At 39.1% G+C, this 21,059-nt stretch overlaps 2 protein-coding genes across 2 annotated transcripts in view; one reads left to right on the forward strand and one right to left on the reverse strand.

The window, feature by feature from the left end:
• The first annotated feature begins 2,226 nt into the window (after positions 1–2,226).
• tcimb (transcriptional and immune response regulator b) lies at positions 2,227–3,192 on the forward strand. Its single transcript, XM_082157741.1, has one exon. It carries the CDS (start codon positions 2,541–2,543, stop codon positions 2,838–2,840), a length of 300 nt encoding a protein of 99 aa, XP_082013867.1. The 5' UTR covers positions 2,227–2,540; the 3' UTR covers positions 2,841–3,192.
• Positions 3,193–16,626: 13,434 nt separating this feature from the next.
• zmat4b (zinc finger, matrin-type 4b) overlaps positions 16,627–21,059 on the reverse strand; it is a 29,621-nt gene continuing 25,188 nt past the window's right edge. The window contains exon 7 of the mRNA XM_082158337.1: positions 16,627–17,505. Within this exon, the coding sequence (XP_082014463.1) occupies positions 17,490–17,505 (16 nt within the window). The 3' untranslated portion in view covers positions 16,627–17,489. The remainder of the gene's footprint in view (positions 17,506–21,059) is intronic.

Consider the following 21,059-nt stretch of genomic DNA (forward strand, 5'->3'; position numbering starts at 1 on the left):
ATGCTAAACCAAGTGAGGTAGACACAAAATGTAGGCTATTATTTCTAAGAGGAAATAAAAATTCAATTAAAAATAAAAAAGTGGTATGGACATATAGTTTTTCAGCCATTTTCGGTGTTTGGTGTTTTTAGCCCCCAACGGCGCCTTCCAGGCAGCGAGGGGATGGGTAGGTTTAAGGTTGAGGTTAGGGTTAGCTGCCTGGAAGGAGCCATTGGGGGCTAAAAACACCATCGAGCTTCTTTTTCATGGGTGGACATGTAAAGGAAGAGTACAGAGACTCACTGTTAGTTACATAACAGAGATGGTTGTCAGCCACATTATAAGCAGTGAATAACTGAGACTTATCAACATAAGAGCCTCTAACAATACAATCATGTGCAAATGGGAAGTCAATGTGACGTGATCCTTCCTTCCATTGAAGGAGCAGTACAATTTAGATTACTTTACTTTAATCATGTAGTTTTGAGTTTGCACGTGCATTCAGTGCCGGATGTTACACTACTGTTGTACTACTGGAGCCAATAGACTATACGATAAAGGACCTAATGGCCTTCTTTGATCCCACATAGTGTTCCCAGCTGTTCCCCTCTGACGATAGCACCACAAGTCTATAATAAAAATAGCTTAATGTGTTCTGTTTCCTCAGAAATGTTGAGTATCAGCGTAAGAGCACACATTTGCCATTTGAAATATACATGTATTTATAGTAGACCCATCCCTTTCCCATCATAGAGAAATGACTGGTGGCTTGTGGGAGCTAAATATAAACACTGATTATGGAATTTGATTACACCAGCTGGCAAAAGTACAGGCTGTTTCACTTTTTCTAAGGAATCTGTTTTTTTTATAATTCATAACTGGTGTAATTCATAACTGGAATAATATTGTGCAATGATTCACTTTTGTTGTTAATTTATAGTAACTAAAAACAAACAAGCCAATAAAGGCTATAAAGATTATGATTTTTTAATTTATTTAAATTTTAGACTTCCTTTAGACTTAGCAATTTATTCAAAGTTTTTTAGGCAACATTTAGACATTGAATGATATCTGTCCGTATTCTGTAATTTTAATCCTCTAAAACTGTAATTAAGATTAATTCCATGAATATATATTGGAACTCTCTCTCTCTCTCTCTCTCTCTCTCTCTCTCTCTATATCTCTATATATATATATATATATACATATACATATACATATACATACAGTACTGTGCAAAAGTCTTAGGCATGTTAATACCATTGATTATACCATTGTCATTGATTTTACTTATAAATACAATTAGTACTTTTTAAAATAATTTTTTTTATACTTTGATATACTCCTTAATTAATTGTTAAATTAAGTATAATTGAAATAAAGAATTTGTAACTTACAATTTACAGGTTTTTACTGTATTTTTATTTTGTTTACTACATATTGACATATTTTAACACTTTTCTTTTATGGAGTCCTAAATTCATATAAGCCTTTCTTAAAATGCTTTCATGGCATGGTGTACTCATTTCATGGCACATGCACTATAATGCATGCATGGAACAAGTACGGTCATGCGGAAAGAACAATCAGTTCTTATTTCTGAACATTATCTCATAAAATGAGAGAGTTGCATGTTGTTCTTCATTCCCAAACCAGCATCACCGATGAGATCTAGCATTCTGCCCAATGAAACAGCTTGTTTACTACGTAATGTCCTACAGGAGGAAGACAAGTGCTAAAATATTTAAAGTTTTCGCTGAAATTTTAAAGAACACTAGTCATTTTCATAAAGTTTGAAGGTGAATGTCATGCAGGTACTTCCCAGATGACATAAAACATTTAAATGTTAAACTTGTACAGATGAAATCATCTGAACTTAGCAAGTGGTCTCACCCTTTGTGTCCCCTCATCATCAATAAAACAGATAGTATGACAAAATACACTGGAGATACTTACAACTTCTCTAAAGCAAAAACTTGAGTTATGCTTATATTCTTTTGAGTATTCTAATTTGGATTCCGTAACCCGACTACAATTTGTTAGTAATCTCCCCAGCAGCAACACAAATTATAACACAATTAAAGTTGGATAATATGTAGGCCGAATTATTTTACTATAAATTCTTGCAAATAAATAAATAATTGCCTGATGTAGCCTAATTGATGGCACTATCCTTGTGAGGAAATAAGCTACAATGCTATTCCATTGTGGCTGTAGCAGAACTTAGCATAGGCTAGCCTATACTGCCATAAGCCAATTTAGCTCGCCTAAATCTGTTAGACAAAGTTGAACTGAAATGAACAGATATATTTCGCTTACAGTGAGCCAGTTACTCATCTTTGCGTCAGAGCAGTTTCCCTCCGCGTCCAGCTGAGAACAGCGGCTAAAGTTGGGCGTTCACTAACCGTCCATGTGACGTCACATCTAAAGGGAATTCTGGCTCAGTCAGTCAGTCCCCTATAAAACCGGCTGTTATCTCCAATGCTGGAGTCACTGAGAGCACAACCGCTGCTAACAGACACAGGACATCTCGCTCAAAACTGTCTTTTCTATCTAACGACATGTCTTCATACGCGTCTTCAGACTCGCGTCGCGTCAGTCCTGCCTGCGGCGTCAAATTCGACACGGCGCACCGCAAGAAAGCGTCGCCGAACATCTTTGAGAACATCAACCAGGACGTGTTGGTGAAACTCTTCGAGAAAGCAGGAGACCTGAAGGCGGTGGAGAGAGCCAGGAGCATCCTCACACTGCACCAAGATCCTGAGGGAATCTCCAAAGCGCTAATGGCTCTTCAGCAGGACAAGAAGGACAAATATATGCTTATTACTGGACTGACGCGCCAGTCGCTGAAGTTTCGTTGAGAGAAGTTTTCGTCGGGAAACTGTGCATATGTGTGCACAGATAAAAAGACCGCGAGGACTCGGCACACATGCTGGAGGCTGGTGTTCTTCAAGACTTCTGAACTTGAGATGGCGTCCTCCTACCAGAGTCATGTTGATGTGCTGTGAAAATAAAGAACTTATCCAGTGACTGACCTGAAGTTTGAGCCTGAAGACACCTGAGTGACACGTTGATGGTTCTTGACGCACCATGCAGAACATTTGAAGTATGGACTGATGCCACGGGCGAAATTTGATTATGAAAAGATTAAGTATCAGCAATGTCTATTACAATGTTACAGTGTACTTTTTAAATAAAATTGTTTTGAGATAATCTCATGAGTATTCCTTTTTCTTAATGTATTTTCTTTCCCACTTTATGAGTCAACACTGTCAGGTAAATGTGTAAATATGCCTATTTATTATATTGCTAAAACAAGCATTTAGTACAGTGAATAGGCCTAAGGGTGGTTTCAAAATAGTGTTTAGCTCCATCTGTTAAATTTGTGAAAAACTATAATAAATTATTGACAGAAAAATATCTCACAGCACTATATAGTAGCCTATATAATGGAACGAGTAGGCCTATCTTCAGGATGAAGTTTGTGACATTACATTAAATGTCAAAAATAGCCTATAACAGCCTTAAAGTGGGCCATAGCCTATTTTTCAGTCTATATTAAGTACTGAGTTATAATCTTATAAAACTATAAGGTGCTGCTGTGGCATGCAGTCGCTTTTTGAAATTTCGCGGGCAAAATCCAGTCATTTCAGGGTAATTGGTTTTCGGAGCCTTATGGTTAGGCTATCATAAAATCTAGAAAATCAAACTCAGTTTCTAACAGTTTCAGATTGTGTAGGCTAATCATGATAGGGTGATGTAAAACATTTGAAAAATTATTTTGGTCAAGCTCTGGTAAATACATTTGTGTAGTGTGGACTTCCATAAAGAAGACCTAATGCGCCAGATAAACTACCATCTTTAGAATTTTGTGTTTGAACTTACGTTTTTGCGGTATAGCTCTGTATATTTCTATGGCATCGCTGTTGAAGAGTAATTAGCTGGTGAAGTGGATTTACTCATTGTAGATTTAAAGGGATAGTTAAAAAAATGAAAATTAGCCCATGATTTACTCATCCTCAAGTCATCCTAGGAGTATATGACATTCTTCTTTCAGACGAATACAATCAGAGTTATATTAAAAGATGTCCTGGCTCTTCCAAGCTTTGTAATGGCAGTGAATAGCACGTTACGAGAGACTGGCGTTTCAGCGTATGACGCTCCAGTGAGAATATGCTAGTTCTCACGAGAACCAAGTTCGTTTTTGACTTCTAATTTGCAACCGGTGTTTTGATTTACCGGTGTTGTGTTTCGATAGACAGTATAAGAAGTGGACAGAGCCATCTCATTGGAACTCAATTGAGACAAGTGAAGCCCATTTTTAGCACTTCCGTTCCTGATGCGCAGACTCAAACCGACTCAAACTAAGCTTGATGACGTGAGCAACCTGTCTGACAGATGTAAATCTTCTAGTAGCTGTGCGTGCAAACTGCCAACGTTAATCTTGCAGAGACGGCGAGCTTGAGCAAAGAGTTATTTGGCGTGAGTGAGCAGGAGTAAGTATTCTGATTAATTATTTTGACAGTATAATATATCTATGGGCTTCTCCCTTGACGTCCCCCCGATTGCCTGCGAGCTTCTCCTCCTGTCTGTACGGTAATTTCTCTACTGTGCGACAGAGAGTCGAGTGGTTATGACGCAATCGTTAGCCTATTTTTACAAAAACTGTTTCTACGGGGCCATAATGTAACATAGAAGGTAATGGAGCCCTTTATACATTGTCGTGTTTCTTTAGAAATAAATAATGGACAAATGGAGTCTTTAAATGCCTCAGATGTAAAGTTATTCGCTGTCAAAGTGACGCCAAAATGAATGGGAGTCAATGGAATGCTAACGCAAGTGAAGTTCTGCTACAAGATGGCGGCACGTGGCCGGCTTCAACTTCCGGTCGATGGATTACCCGCCTGGCTCTATCCTCTGCGCTTCCGCGTTCGTCACCGGAACTTGCACCACGCCTGCGTCCTATGTCCTACATAATACGCTGGAACATACGACAGTTAGCAGAAGTTAGAGATTATAGTTTTTAAAGTTTTAAATATGTAAATAAAAAACTGATGATAATGCCACATTGTGCGGCTTTTGGTTGTAATTTTCAGTTGAAGGGCAACAAGAGAAGCAATTTAAGTCTTCACTGCTTTCAAGCTTATTCAGGGAGGAACCTGGCGATGTCTGTGTTGCTGCATCAATAACTGGAGAACACTGTACACTCATGGCGCTTTTCCACGGCATGGTACGGCTCACTTTTACTAATTGCAGTGAAACTGACGAATCGTCAGGTTCCTCCGCAAATAAGCTTTAACTTTCTCCTTCAGTGGCTGCGGTGTCATGACAAGCGTCGGCATGTTTACATCCTGCCAGGATGGCATCTGAAGACATCGCTTCTCTTGTTGCCCTTCGACTGAAAATTACAACCAAAAGTCATACAACATGGCATCGTATCAGTATTTTATTTTCCGAGTTGTGTTGCGTTAAAAATAGCAACAGGTAGCGCCGACTCACGACCATTCGACGTCATCGACACAGAATGCACTGCGCACCTAAAATTGTCCAAAATATGAATAAAACGATGTGGATTTTTAAAATAACGTAAATCTTTCATGAGTTTTCTACTGCATATTTCAGTAAGAGACATCATTTATGTTATGATGGGAGAGGTTATTATGTGAGTATAGGAGACCATAAGTCTGAGTGGACATCCATGACATGCGGAGTCCCTCAAGGCTCAATTCTTGCGCCACTCCTGTTCAACCTGTATATGCTCCCAATGAGCCAAATAATGAGAAATAACCAAATTGCTTACCACAGCTATGCAGACGACACACAGCTGTACTTAGCCCTATCGCCTAACGATTACAGCCCCATTGACTCCCTGTGCCGATGCATTGACGAAGTCAACAGTTGGATGTGTCAAAACTTTCTTCAATTAAACAAAGACAAAACTGAAGTTATTGCGTTTGGAAACAAAGATGAAGTTCTCAAAGTGAACACATACCTTCACTCTAGGGGTAAAACAACTAAACATCAAGTCAGGAATCTTGGTGTGACACTAGAGTCAGACCTTAGTTTCAGTAGTCATGTCAAAGCAATAACTAAATCAGCATACTATCATCTGAAAAATATTGCAAGAATTAGATGCTTTGTTTCCAGACAAGACTTAGAGAAACTTGTGCATGCTTTCATCACCAGCAGGGTGGATTATTGTAATGGACTCCTCACTGGCCTTCCCAAAAAGACCATAAGACAGTTGCAGCTCATACAGAACGCTGCCGCTAGGATTCTGAGCAGAACCAGAAAATATGAACATATCACACCAGTCCTCAGGTCTTTACACTGGCTCCCAGTTAGATTTAGGATTGATTTCAAAGTATTATTACTGGTATATAAATCATTCAATGGCCTAGGACCTCAATACATTGCAGATATGCTCACTGAATATAAACCCAACAGATCACTCAGATCATTAGGATCATATCAGCTAGAAATACCAAGGGTTCACTCTAAGCATGGTGAGTCTGCTTTTAGCTATTATGCCAGCCACAGCTGGAACCAGCTTCCAGAAGAGATCAGATGTGCTCCTACAGTGGTCACATTCAAATCCAGACTCAAAACACTTCTGTTTAGCTGTGCATTTACTGAATGAGCACTGTGCCGCTGTTCGTCCGACTGTTTGTACTGTACTGTATTTTACACTCTATTTTTCTAAACTGTTTTAATTATTCTTATTTCTTTTAATTATTTTAATTTCTCCTATGTCAGCAGGGCATTTAGCCCGAAACTGTAAATGCCCACTCAGAAGGTGATAATGTGAAAGTGATTAATGTGGGTTTGAAAGTAGAACAGTATTTAAATGACGATATTAAAGTTTTCGTCTGAGAAAGAATGTGAACGCAGTGCTAAAGTGCTAAAGAAAGTGGAAAGAACGTGTGAGTAAATGAGGGAGAAAAGAAAGTTAAAGGAAAGTTGATAGATGGAAGTCGTAAGAAGATTGAAGGTTAAAAGAAGGTTGAAAGATTTAAGTCTTAAGGGAATCCTTTGAAAGAAAGATCTATAATAAATATTCTTTTTTATTTTTTAAAAGTACTGTATTTTATTTTATTTTTCTAAACTGTTTTAATTATTCTTATTTCTTTTCATTATTTTAATTTCTTCTATGTAAAGCACTTTGAATTGCCATTGTGTATGAAATGTGCTATATAAATAAACTTGCCTTGCCTTGCCTTGCCTTGCCTTATATTAACCGAGCGGTTCGTTTATAAATCCGTAAGATCTTACCTTCATGCTGTAGAAATACAAACTGGAAAACCAAACATAACGAGCGCAGCACTGAAAAGGGGCGGGCTGAATTAAAGCAATTATTAAAATGTTTATTATATTTTATTTATTGGTTCTTTATTAATGAATATATCACAGTAAAGGAATTAGGCCTATATAAAAAAAAAAACTGTACACTGTAAAAAATTTCTAACCCTCCCAAATCAAAAATTTCAAGTGACCGATACCGTCTACATTTTTCAATTGGCCCAAGTGAAATTCTTGTTGCAATAGTCTGTTAACATTGGCTCAATGACAAATAATACGTCAGACTAATTGAAAAATGTAGATGTTATCGGTCACTTGAAATTTTTTGACTTGGGGATGTAATTTTTTTTTACAGTGTAGAAGTGAATTCCAGGTAGGGAATAATTTTTCCTTCACACTTTTGGTAACATTTTACAGTAAGGTAAATAATTTATGATAATAATAAATAATAATAACAAATACTTTGTTAACATTAGATAAATAGGCCTACATGAGTTAACAGGAACTAACAATGATCAATAATTTGACATTATTTATTCATCTTAATGTTGACCAACATTTACTAATATATTTGTAAAATTAAAAGATTTATTTTTTTAACATTAGTTAATGCCCTGTGAACTAAAATAAAATAATATAATATTTTCATAATATAATAATTACATATTATGTATAAAATTCAGATTGCCCCACCATCAAAACATAATGTGCTTGTTTACTGTTCAAAAGACTATGAAAAGAAAGTATGATTCTGAACCACTCATTATATGGCTTAAATGCAGATTAAATATTAACAATAGTCTTAGGCCTGAAGAGATAGTATTGTTTTATGGTGAGTAAACTTTTTGATGCTAGAAATCTTTTCAGCCAATCATTCACGCTAAATCAGCAGAGTCCCAGAGCAGATAGTCCTAATAGTGTCTGTTCACTGAGATAAGGGTGTTTTCTGATGTTGACAGTCCATTATCCATCAGCAAGAGCCAGTCTCTTCTAGTTTGATCCAGTTTGTGCGCTCTTAAAGGCGGATGTCATTATAGGTCAGAAATATGAAGTTGTTTTGGCAAAGGGATAAATATCAGATTTATATCAGAGCTATATTACCAATTTTAACCTGGTTTCCAGAAGTCTGTTGGTATACAGTGGACACTTCTCACATCACAGTCATGCTTTATTTTATGACACGAATGCAAAACTGTTTTACTATATCTATGTTTAAGGACCAAAACTATTGTTTACTGAAAGGCTGACTCAATAAAGTTAAAAGCTCAGATTTTTCTTTCTCTCTATGGGTATTATCACAACAATGGTGTTTGTTTATGGTCAAACAGAGGATCACATTTCCCTGAATCTAATCCAACTGTCTCATTGAGTCTGACTCGAAATGCTTCTTTATTTCTCTTTTCTTTTTACAAACCGAACAACATTAACGTTTTTTAAAGCTAAGGAAGCTTTCAGGTATCGTGTAGCCTATATTTTTAAAAACACCAGTGACTGGGGCAGTTAGGTCTTATGTAAACAATCATACAAGTTTTTTTATTATTATTATTGTTTTTTTTTAATTATTGTTGTTGTTGTTATTAATAGAAATAAATGTTTATTATTTTACAATATTTATTATTATTATTGTATTCATATTTACACATTTAATATATATTTAATAATGTAATAAATCAAATATATAGTATGCATTTGTTAATATTAATAACAAAAATACACTAGTATTAGTAGTAAGTTGTTTATTATTGTTAAAATAAAGTATTGTTTATTATTATACATTATATTATATAATTATACATTATTATGTATTAATATAGTATTTACATTTAAACATAATATATGTATATTTAACATTAATTTATTAAATATAATACATTATATAATATATTTCATTGTTATTAAGTTGGTTATTATTATGTTGATGTTGATGATTATTGTTATTGTTGTTGTTGTTAATAGAAATAAATGTCAATTATTTTACAATATTTATTGTAAAATAGTTATATTTACACATTTTATATATATTTAATAATAATGTATCAAATGTAATAAATCAAATATATAGTATGTTTTTAATAATATTAATAATAAATTATCATTACTATCCTTAGCCCCTCCTTGAACTGCCACCTTAACGTGGTGGAGGGGTTTGAGTACCCGAATGACCCTAGGAGCTATGTTGTCCGGGGCTATATGCCCCTGGTAGGTTCTCCCAAGGCAAACAGGTCCTAGGCGACGGGTCAGACTAAGAGTGGTTAAAAAAAAAACCTTATGAGTGATATTAAAAATAATAATAATAATAATAATTCATTACATTTATATAGCGCTTTTCTCTGCACTCAAAGCGCTTTACATAGAAGGGGGGAATCTCCTCAACCACCACCAATGTGCAGCATCCACTTGGATGATGCGACGGCAGCCATATTGCACCAGAACGCTCACCACACACCAGCTTACTGGTGGAGAGGAGACAGTGATGAAGCCAATCGGTATATGGGGATGATTAGGAGGCCATGATGGACAGAGGCCACTGGGCAAATTTGGCCAGGATGCCGGGGTTACACTCCTACTCTTTCGAAAGACATCCTGGGATTTTTAATGACCACAGAGAGTCAGGACCTCGGTTTTAACGTCTCATCCGAAGGACGGATTAAATGGAGGACCGTGACGTCGCCCGGTATGGCGCAGCCGGGGCCCCACCCTTGAGCCAGGCCCGGGGTTGGGGCTCGTATGCGAGCGCCTGGTGGCCGGGCCTTTCCCCACGGGGTCCGGCCGGGCTCACCCCGAAGGAGCGACGTGGGGCCGCCTTCCCGTGGGCTCACCACCTGCAGGAGGGACCGTAAGGGGCCGGTGCTGAGAGGATTGGGTGGCAATCGAAGGCAGAGGCCTCGACGACCCGATCCCTGGACACGGAAACTAGCTCTAGGGACGTGGAACGTCACCTCGCTGGCGGGGAAGGAGCCTGAGATTGTGCGTGAGGTTGAGAGGTTCCGACTAGAGATAGTCGGGATCACCTCTACGCACGGCTTAGGCTCTGGAACCACACTCCTTGAGAGAGGATGGACTCTTCACCACTCTGGAGTTGCCCATGGTGAGAGGCGGCGGGCTGGTGTGGGTTTGCTTATAGCCCCCCAGCTCAGCCGCCATGTGTTGGAGTTTACCCCGGTGAACGAGAGGGTCGTTTCCCTGCGCCTACGGGTCGGGGATAGGTCTCTCACTGTCGTGTGTGCCTACGGGCCAAACGGCAGTGTAGAGTACCCGGCCTTTTTGGAGTCTCTGGGAGGGGTGCTGGAAAGTGCTCCGACTGGGGACTCCGTCGTTCTACTGGGGGACTTCAATGCCCACGTGGGCAGCGACAGTGACACCTGGAGGGGCGTGATTGGGAGAAACGGCCCCCCTGATCTGAACCCGAGTGGTGTTCAGTTATTGGACTTCTGTACAGCTGCTGTACAGTTTGTCCATAACGAACACCATGTTCAAGCATAAGGGTGTCCATCAGTGCACGTGGCACCAGGACACCCTAGGCCGTAGGTCGATGATCGACTTTGTGGTCGTTTCATCTGACCTGCGGCCGTATGTCTTGGACACTTGGGTAAAGAGAGGGGCGGAGCTGTCAACTGATCACCACCTGGTGCTGAGTTGGATCCGATGGCGGGGGAGGAAGCTGGACAGACTCGGCAAACCCAAACGTACTGTGAGGGTCTGCTGGGAATGTTTGGCAGAGTCTCCTGTCAGAGAGATCTTCAACTCCCACCTCCGGCGGAGCTTCGACCGGATCCCGAGGGAGGCTGGAGATATTGAGTCCAAGTGAACCATGTTCTCCACCTCCATTGTCGAAGCTGTGGCCGTAAGGTCTCCGGTGCCTGTCGAGGCGGCAATCCCCAAACCCGGTGGTGGACACCGGAAGTAAGGGATGCCGTCAAGCTGAAGGAGGAGTCCTATCGGGCCTGGTTGGCTTGTGGGACTCTTGAGGCAGCTGACAGGTACCGGCAGGCCAAGCGAACTGCAGCCCGGGTGGTTGTGGAGGCAAAAACTCGGGCCTAGGAGGAGTTCGGTGAGGCCATGGAGAAGGACTATCGGCTGGCCTCGAAGAGATTCTGGCAAACCGTCCGGCGCCTCAGGAGAGGGAAGCAGTGCCCTACCAACGCTGTCTACAGTAGAGGTGGGGAGCTGTTGACCTCAACTGGGGATGTCGTTGGACGGTGGAAGGAATACTTCGAGGATCTCCTCAATCCCGCCGTCACGTCTTCCATTGAGGAAGCAGAGGCTGAGGGCTCAGAGGTGGACTCGTCCATCACCCGGGCTGAAGTCACCGAGGTAGTCAAGAAACTCCGCGGTGGCAAGGCACCGGGGGTGGATGAGATCCGCCCTGAGTACCTCAAGTCTCTGGATGCTGTGGGGCTGTCTTGGCTGACACGCCTCTGCAGCATCGCGTGGCGGTCGGGGACAGTGCCTCTGGGATGGCAGACCGGGGTGGTGGTCCCTCTTTTTAAGAAGGGGGACCGGAGGGTGTGTTCCAACTACAGGGGGATCACACTTCTCAGCCTCCCTGGGAAAGTCTATGCCAAGGTACTGGAGAGGAGAATACGGCCGATAGTAGAACCTCGGATTCAGGAGGAACAGTGTGGTTTTCGTCCGGGCCGTGGAACACTGGACCAGCTCTATACCCTCTACAGGGTGCTGGAGGGTTCATGGGAGTTTGCCCAACCAATCCACATGTGCTTTGTGGATTTGGAGAAGGCATTCGACTGTGTCCCTCGCGGCGACCTGTGGAGGGTGCTCCGGGAGTATGGGGTCCGGGGTCCTTTGCTAAGGGCTGCCCTGTACGACCGAAGCAGGAGCTTGGTTCGCATTGCCGGCAGTAAGTCAGACTTGTTCCCGGTGCATGTTGGACTCCGGCAGGGCTGCCCTTTGTCGCCGGTTCTGTTCATAATTTTTATGGACAGAATTTATAGGCACAGCCAGGGGCCGGAGGGTGTCAGGTTTGGTGACAACACGATTTCATCTCTGCTCTTTGCGGATGATGTTGTCGTGTTGGCCTCATCAGACCAGGACCTTCAGCATGCACTGGGACGGTTTGCAGCCGAGTGTGAAGCGGCTGGGATGAGAATCAGCACCTCCAAATCCGAGGCCATGGTCCTCAGTCGGAAAAGGGTGGCTTGCCCACTTCAGGTTGGTGGAGAGTTCCTGCCTCAAGTGGAGGAGTTTAAGTATCTTGGGGTTTTGTTCACGAGTGAGGGAAGGATGGAACGGGAGATTGACAGACGGATCGGTGCAGCTTCTGCAGTAATGCGGTCGATGTACCGGTCTGTCGTGGTGAAGAAAGAGCTGAGCCGCAAGGCGAAGCTCTCGTTTTACCGGTCAATCTACGTTCCTACTCTCACCTATGGTCATGAGCTTTGGGTCATGACCGAAAGGACAAGATCCCGGATACAGGCGGCTAAAATGAGCTTTCTCCGCAGGGTGGCTGGGCGATCCCTTAGAGATAGGGTGAGAAGCTCGGTCACTCGGGAGGAGCTCAGAGTAGAGCCGCTGCTCCTCCACATCGAGAGGGGTCAGCTGAGGTGGCTCGGGCATCTGTTCCGGATGCCTCCTGGACGCCTTCCCGGGAAGGTGTTCCGGGCGCGTCCCACTGGGAGGAGACCCCGGGGAAGACCTAGGACACGCTGGAGAGACTATGTCTCCCGGCTGGCCTGGGAATGCCTCGGTGTCCCCCCGGAAGAGCTGGAGGAAGTGTCTAGGGAGAGGGAAGTCTGGGCATCTCTGCTTAGACTGCTGCCCCCGCGACCGGGCCCCGGATAAGCGGAAGAAGATGGATGGATGGATATAGTATGTTTTTAATAATATTAATAATATATTATCATTACTAATATAAATAATGTTGTTTATTACTGTTAAAATAATTGATTATTATTATTTATATTTAAACATTTAATATATGTATATTTAACATTATTAAATATAATACATACGATTTAGAATATATTTAATAATACTAATTATTGTTGTTGTTATTATTAATGTATTAATATTATTATTAATTATTATTATTATGTTGATGATGTTGTTTTAGTGGGTATTTTCTACTTGTTGCTTGCTGGAAACAATACAAATTCCAGATTAAACCAGTTGTGGATTTATAAGAGAGGGGAAGTGCAAATTCAGCCAAGAGTTGTGTCATTTATTAGTGATCTTTTCATCAGTATGTGGCAGTGCTTGTCAGTGTGAGTCACCCTGGACAGTGACCCTTCCAGAACATCAACAACACTCAGTCCTTTGCACAGTCAAATTCATCGGTCCTATTTTATATTAAGTGCCTTTAACTGCTATGTACTAACATTTAATCATTTTATACAATGCATTTTTTGTGTACCTACATGTTTCATGTAATACATTTTAGACACCTAATATAAAGTGTGACCAATTCATATAAAATAACTAATCTAGTTAATCACATTTTTAGTAGACTGACACAACTAACAGAATATAATCAAAAGATAAACTAAATGCAACTGACAAAAGTCTGTACTATTACTTACAGAAATATAATAGATCCTTTCATGGGGTCAGACTGTCCTGAATGGCCATGAGGACTAAACTCTTCCTCGGAAATCAAATGTCAGACCAGATTCTGTTTCAGTATAAGATGGAAAAATAACTCAGAGATAGACTTTGTGGGAATATTATTCATCCTCTTAATCCTGCTGATTTACTTGGTTCTGCTTTTATGAAATAAAATGTCGGAAAATAATATATTTAGGCTGCTTGATGATAACTGTTCAATAACTGTTACCCGGTATCCTTTAAAAAAATACACAAGCTCTTCATTTTTCACACTGTTTTCATTTGCAGTGTTTTCATTTACACAGGCGTGTTGTGGTAAAGTGTTATATCTCTATAGGTCACAGCAGGTCGTGATAAACGCTGTGTGTGTGTGTTCTGCTGATTAACACATTTAACTGAAGCTGGTGTGCTGTCCTCATGTCATATTTAAAGTTCTGCTTACAAACAAATTTTTCACCTTTTGTAATTGACCATCAACACTTCTGAAAATGTAGAGCCGCATACACACTTGTGTGCCCATGACACCACACTTTAGAAAGGTAAAAATCACAATAAATAATCCAGAGATAATATGAAATTATTCCTGGGGACTAGTTGCCTTCAAGTATATTCTCATTAGATATATACTTTTCAAAATGTCAGTACTGTTCATTTATAAATGATTAGTACAGTCAGTACAGTCAAGTAAAACATCCAGCAGGGGTGACTCTATATCAAGGTCATTTTGTCCTAAACTGTGCAGATGTCTCCACCTTCTGGACAATACAGGATTTGCACCTTTTGTGTTTTCATGTACAGTACCTGCTGTAGTCTGGAATGGAATGTCCCTTTTTCATGAAAAGCTTTTATAATACAATATTGTCTGTACGTCTATCTATCTATCAATCTATCTGTCTATCTGTCTGTACGTGTATCTATCTATCAATCTATCTGTACGTGTATCTATCTGTGTATCTATTTGTCTGTCTGTACATGTATCAATCAATCGATCTGTCTGTCTGTACATCTATCTATCTATCTATCTATCTATCTATCTGTCTATCTGTCTGTCTGTTGTAATTCTTTAAAGGGATCATTCGCCCACAATTAAAATTCTTTTCACTAACTCGCACTTGTGTTGTTCCAAACCTGACATTCTTTCTTCTGCGGAACACAAAAGAAGAGTTGTACAGAATGTTTGTCAGACTTTTTTCTTTTTTTTTTACTTCTACTGTATGGATGAAAAAACACTGAAACAATGAAAAAAATTCTTACAAATATCCTCTTTTATGTTCTACAGAGAAAAGGAAGTCATTCAGGTTTGGAACAACACATGGGCGAGCAAACTATTTTTGGGTGAACTATCCCGTCCGTCCGTCCGTCCTAATGAGCAAATTGTTTCAGTCCAGTCTTCAGTTAGTTTTGAACTGACTCAGTGCCAATAAAAACAAAGCAACCACAGCCCTCAAACCGATGAAACGGTCCAGCTTACAGCTGCCAACATATGGAAGAATTTTACCCTCAAAGAACTCTGGGATTCTCCGGGAATCAGTAAAAACAAACAAGTTTACAAGCGTGCCCTCGGATCTTCGTAACAAATGACACAGGGTGACTATCACTGTCTATTTAGTGACTTGTTTTTTAACACTGGAATTTGCAATGGTGAAATTGAAAGAGGCAGCCAGTTCATCTCATATCAAAACATGAAAAAGCAGCTAGAAGAACATACAACATGAATCCTTTGGGATTATCTGATGGAAATTTATAATGAAAAAATGCCTCTTGCTTGCGCTACGTGTCGGTGCTTGATGTTGGACTCCCTGTCAGTGCGAGTAAAGCTATTACACACTGAAACTGAACAAACTATTTACATCACCGCCAGAGCAAAAGAGCTGAAATCAGCAAGATTACTCTACTGTACTTAATCGAGATTACAGAAAATGTGCTCCACAGCAAAATGACACAATTCAATTGCTAATTCATGACAGAACAATTTGGGCCTCTGTCACATGACATTTTTCTCTTCCAAACCCACTCTATATGATATTCTTTAAAAGGTAAAAGTTATGAATACATTATCAGTGGCCCTTGCTGTGCCATTTGCATATATTTGAATAATCAATCATGGTAGTGCAGAGATGCATAATGAGCTGAGCCACAGAAATGAAACAGTTGAGATGTACGTGTTTGCAACAGAACAACTTCATTAAACCACAATGTTTAAACTGGCTTATTTTGTTAACCAAAGCTGCATTTTGATATCATGACACTTTTTAATATTTAAGTAACTGATTTCCTCATAGCACGATAAAACCTGCTAAAATGAAGATTTTTGAGATGCTATCGGATCTGTAACACAAAGGAAACCCCTCCGGGCCCTTCAGAGATCCAGCCACTGTCTGTCGGGAATCACTTGCAATCCATTTCATTTTTAAAGATTGTCTTACGTCGGTCCTTTTATCTTTAAAGCCCTATGGGGTTTCTTACCACACAATACATCATTTGCAGAATGAAAAACATTGTAAGAAAAAAGGCCTTTGGGAAACACTGAGCTGTGATTTATAGGAGGATCATGGCTTCTGTTGTTTGCCTGTCATTCCAGTACAAAAACAACAGTGGCACTTCCTAAATAAGTGTGAATTAGCATCACAACACTTTAAGTCGAGCATTCAACTTGATGGTGTTTGAATTCAAGCTTCATGTTGTAACATAAAAGAAACAGAACCACTCATCTTATTTGTGTCAGAATTGTTTTATTCTCTAGGATGCAATATTTGAATAAATAATGCTAGTTTCAAGTTGTTGTCATTTAGAGAATAATTAGATTGCGTCTCTTTTAATTGGAACAGTGCACAAATGGAAATCAGTCCTTTGTGAAAAGCACTAAAATGACCCCATCTCAGTAAAGTATAGCATGATAGCACATAATATCACCCTTTTCATCTCAATAATGCCTCCCTATAGAGATCTCTTGGGTTTCTTTCTTCACTGCAAGTCGTTTTTTTTTCCTAGCCATTTTGAGAAGAAAAAGCTTTTGCTGAACATTTAGAGCAACACAAATCACTGCAAAGTCTGGTTGAAATAATGATTTCAAAGAAAGATGACTTAAAACTATTACTGTACTTCGGTCCATTACTTTTGTGAATTTGCTGATTAAATTCAGCTTCAAAATGTCTCGTTTTAATATCGTTAGAGAACAATTCCCTCAGACTTCACGTACAAAATAAAACAAGTACATTTTATACATCTTCAGTGGATATTTGATTGACATTTTCATTTCTAATATAAAATTTATATTTCTTACATGTACATTTAAATTAAAATATAAACACAATATTACAATCAAAATCATTTATTTAACACAACACATTTAAATAAAGCAAAAATTGTGCCCATTCTACATGCCTTAAATATATACAATAAAGTGTGCAGGATGTGAATGTATAATTTTGTAATTTTTTTTTGTAATTTAGCAAAATGCACTGTGGTTCATAGTAATCCATTATCAACATGTCTCTATCTGCACTGGTAGTGTCCATACCACTGTCATAAACACAATGGATCAAGAGAATATGAGCAGATATCGCTGTCATTCGTCTGAGACGGAGGGGCAGAAGCTGCCTTGACTTCCACAGAAAGATCCTCAGTTTCAGGAGATGCTCCATCAAACTTCATTTGTTCTTCATGCTGAGAGGGAAAGAAAAACAGATTTGCCTGTCATGCCTTTGCTTTAGTTAATGTTTCATTTTAGTCATTCGTAATTTTTGTGGTTATCGCCTTTACATGTATTACATTTTTCATCATTACTTTTAGTCCAATTTACTGGCTAAATAGCCATCTAAAGTCACTTTTCCACCGTCGTTCCAAACTCTTCTCGTTGCTTAACCGTTCCATTCTGTGGCGATCCGGCCCAGGCGAGAATGGTTTGTAATCGTGCCGAACCAAGCTCAAAAATATAACTGGAACCATTCCTTACCGTTCGGCTCGATGGTTAAAAAAAACAGCTTCATTTTAGTAAACGAAAATAACATTTTAGTGTACAAGGAAGTTTAAAATGAAAGCAAATATTTAAATATTATACATTTAAACGTACCAAGGCATCAATCAAATACATTAAGTACACAAATGTAATATAATATTGTGAAATCTTAACATTTTATTTATTAGCATATTTACAATGTGACATTCTGGCTAGTAAATAACTTAGTTCAAGTTCACTTTTGCGTTTTTACACTGTAAAAAAAGTTGCTGCCTTAAAATATTTAAGTACAATCAACTTGTATGTTTAAGTCATTTCAACTTAAATTACATTAAACTGACTTGATGAGTTAAATCTTGTATAACTTATAAAAAAGTTAAGTTAAAGCAATATAAACACATATGTAGTCATAACTTATTTATCATATCATTTTTAACAGTGTATAATTTTGTGAAGATAAAAAAAATTATATTAAGTTTATGCTGTGTACCTGCTTAATCTAGGATTCGCTTTGTTGAGCCAACTGACCCGCTATACAAAAACGCTTCAGTTTAAGCAATACACTCTCATGGCAATTAGTAATTATTATACGTTTTGCGAAATGGTGGCCAATTAAAAAATTCCGTACAAACCACATTTAACAAATTCATAATAAATCACCACCACCTTGTGTGAACTAAAAAAAACACTTTCATTAGTAGTTTCATTTATTAGTAATTAAATTAACACTGATTAAGGGTGTGTGATTAGTGACCCAGACAGAACCCCAGCAGCGACACTCATTGTTCTCGCATTGATCCGCCATTGAATTTCCAAATCCGGCAGAGCCGAGTTCCGGAGATTCGGACACCGGCCTCCGGACAGATTTGTGACTCCTTGCACTCAGTCAAATGATTAGTTTAAATGTGTTTGTGAGGTAAATGGAATGGGGATTCAAAATGAACAAACTGGAACAACACAAAAAGCATTAAATGTTGGTGGAGAACAACCAAATCCCCTGCTCTGTTTAGCAGTGTTTACTGAGGTGAGTAGTTCAAAGGGAGTGTCTAAGCACCCATGACTAAACATGCTTACTGAACGTACGCATAAGCTTTCATTTCAAGCCCTGCGTGCATGAGTGCTCGCTTTCCCAACCGTAGTCACATATAAGAGATATAAAGTATAAGAGACAACATCCAAGGATAAATGTAATGCTTAAAAAGTAACGTCATAACCTTTAATAAAATATTGTAACAGTTCACATTATAGGGGTTTTGTTTGTGAATGAATCTGTTTTTGAATGAATTGACAATTGTATAAGTGAACCATTCATTCTTGTTCAGGACTCCTGTCTTCAAAGTCTTATTATAGCATGAGCACTGATTTGGTGCTCAATTATTATCATCTATTATTGGTGCTCAGTTATTTTCTAATTATAATTAATGGCAATTCAATGTTGAAAACTGTTTTTGCTGCTTAATATTTTTTGTGGAAAACATACACTACAACTGTTTTCAACATTGAGAATAATAAATGTTCCTCGAGCAGCAAATCAGCATATTAGAATGATTTCTGAAGGATCATGTGACATTGAAGACTGGAGGAATGATGCTGAAAATTCAACTTTGCATCACAGAAAAAAATTGCATTTTTAATATATTAAAATACTACTGTTTTTACTGTATTTTTGATCAAATTAATGCAGCCTTGTTCAGCATAAGTGGCTTTTTTTTTTACTTCTGACCAACAAAAGTTTGGTACAAATCAGGTGAATCGTTTCAATGACTCGCTCATAACATGGAAAAAAAGATAAGATAAGATAACTGAACCAACAAATTGATTTTTGTGTGAATAGATTCAAAAGATTTGAGTCTTTGAGATGAATCTCCAACAGTTGACATGGTTATTTTTGTTTGTTTATAATAATAATAATAATTTTAACGTTTTTACCAGGCTTAGAGTAAATATATATATATCTGACTATCATCTGCATAGAAGCGATAATTAAGCCCGAGTTATCTTAAGAGCAATCCAAGAGGAAATATATAAATGCTAAAAAGTAAGGGGCCTAAAATTGAACCCTGAGGGACACCAATAGGGTGTATGATTTTGATTACCAGTATGATTTTAATTACAATGGATCAAATCATTAAGTACAATGTAACCGAATATTAAAGACTGAAACTACATACAAAAATGTAGTAATATTAGTGTTGATGATTAGTATTCTTTTCCCCTAAAGCCTCTCTCTCAAAAGATTCAGCCGCATTAAAACATTAGCTCCTGTAATGTGCTTCAGGGTCCCATTCGTTGAGGGCCGTCCTTCTGTACGCTCATCGCAGCTTCTTCTTCTGCATGCTTATGAACACATCACGCAAGGAGAGAGGGTGGAATAATTCCGCTGCGTGCCACTCTGTGACAGCTTGGACACGCCTGCCGGTTCCCATCATGCATCTCACGTTCCTTCTCCTTCATCCCTACCTAATTAACATTCCATGCATCCCAGCACGCTATGCTCTGACCTTGCCTGCTCCGATGCAGCCTCCGCATGGAAACTGTGGCCTGTACGGTACCGCGAGGACATGGTCCAGTCAGGCGGAATATTGATTCAGACCAGATATTGATCGCGTATACAACACTCCATTAACTTCTCTCGCATGAACACATTGCAAGTTAACACCTTGTGCCTGCTGTTATGAGTACTGGTCTTGCACACTTCCATATTGTAGCATTTTACAGTGTCCGCATTACAACGATTACATGTCAGTATAATTAATAACAATAGTAACTAGATTTGAATACTAGTGTTTGTACTACAATAAAATAACAGTATTATAAATGGTTACATATATACAAGACAAGACCAAAATCACAATTCAGTATGCAAATATTATGACGTCTCTGAATGCTTAACATTTTTCGTGGTGGAGATTTTGCTTCTCAGCACTAAAGAGGACTGACAGTATTGTGCCCTTTTACAAAGTCTTGATTTTGTTTTTGGGGTATACTATATTGCAGCGTCTCTTTTCCCAGTCTCTCTGTAACACTCTGTTTAGTCTCTAAGAAGCCCCTCCTTCCGAAAAGGTGATCTGATTGGTTGGCTGGAACAGTGTGTTGTGATTGGTCAACTGCTTCAAAAAGTGTCTCAGAAATGACACGCCCCTTACCATAACCGCCAGTTTCAACACACTGCTATCGCAACTCAGCTAGGCCTCGTCGCCTTTTTTGTATACGTGTCAGGTATGGAAGCTTGTTTTGGCCAAATAATAAAACAATTTAAAAG

This window comes from Leuciscus leuciscus, assembly GCF_965113295.1.
Source record: "Leuciscus leuciscus genome assembly, chromosome: 24".
Lineage (NCBI taxonomy): Eukaryota > Metazoa > Chordata > Actinopteri > Cypriniformes > Leuciscidae > Leuciscus > Leuciscus leuciscus.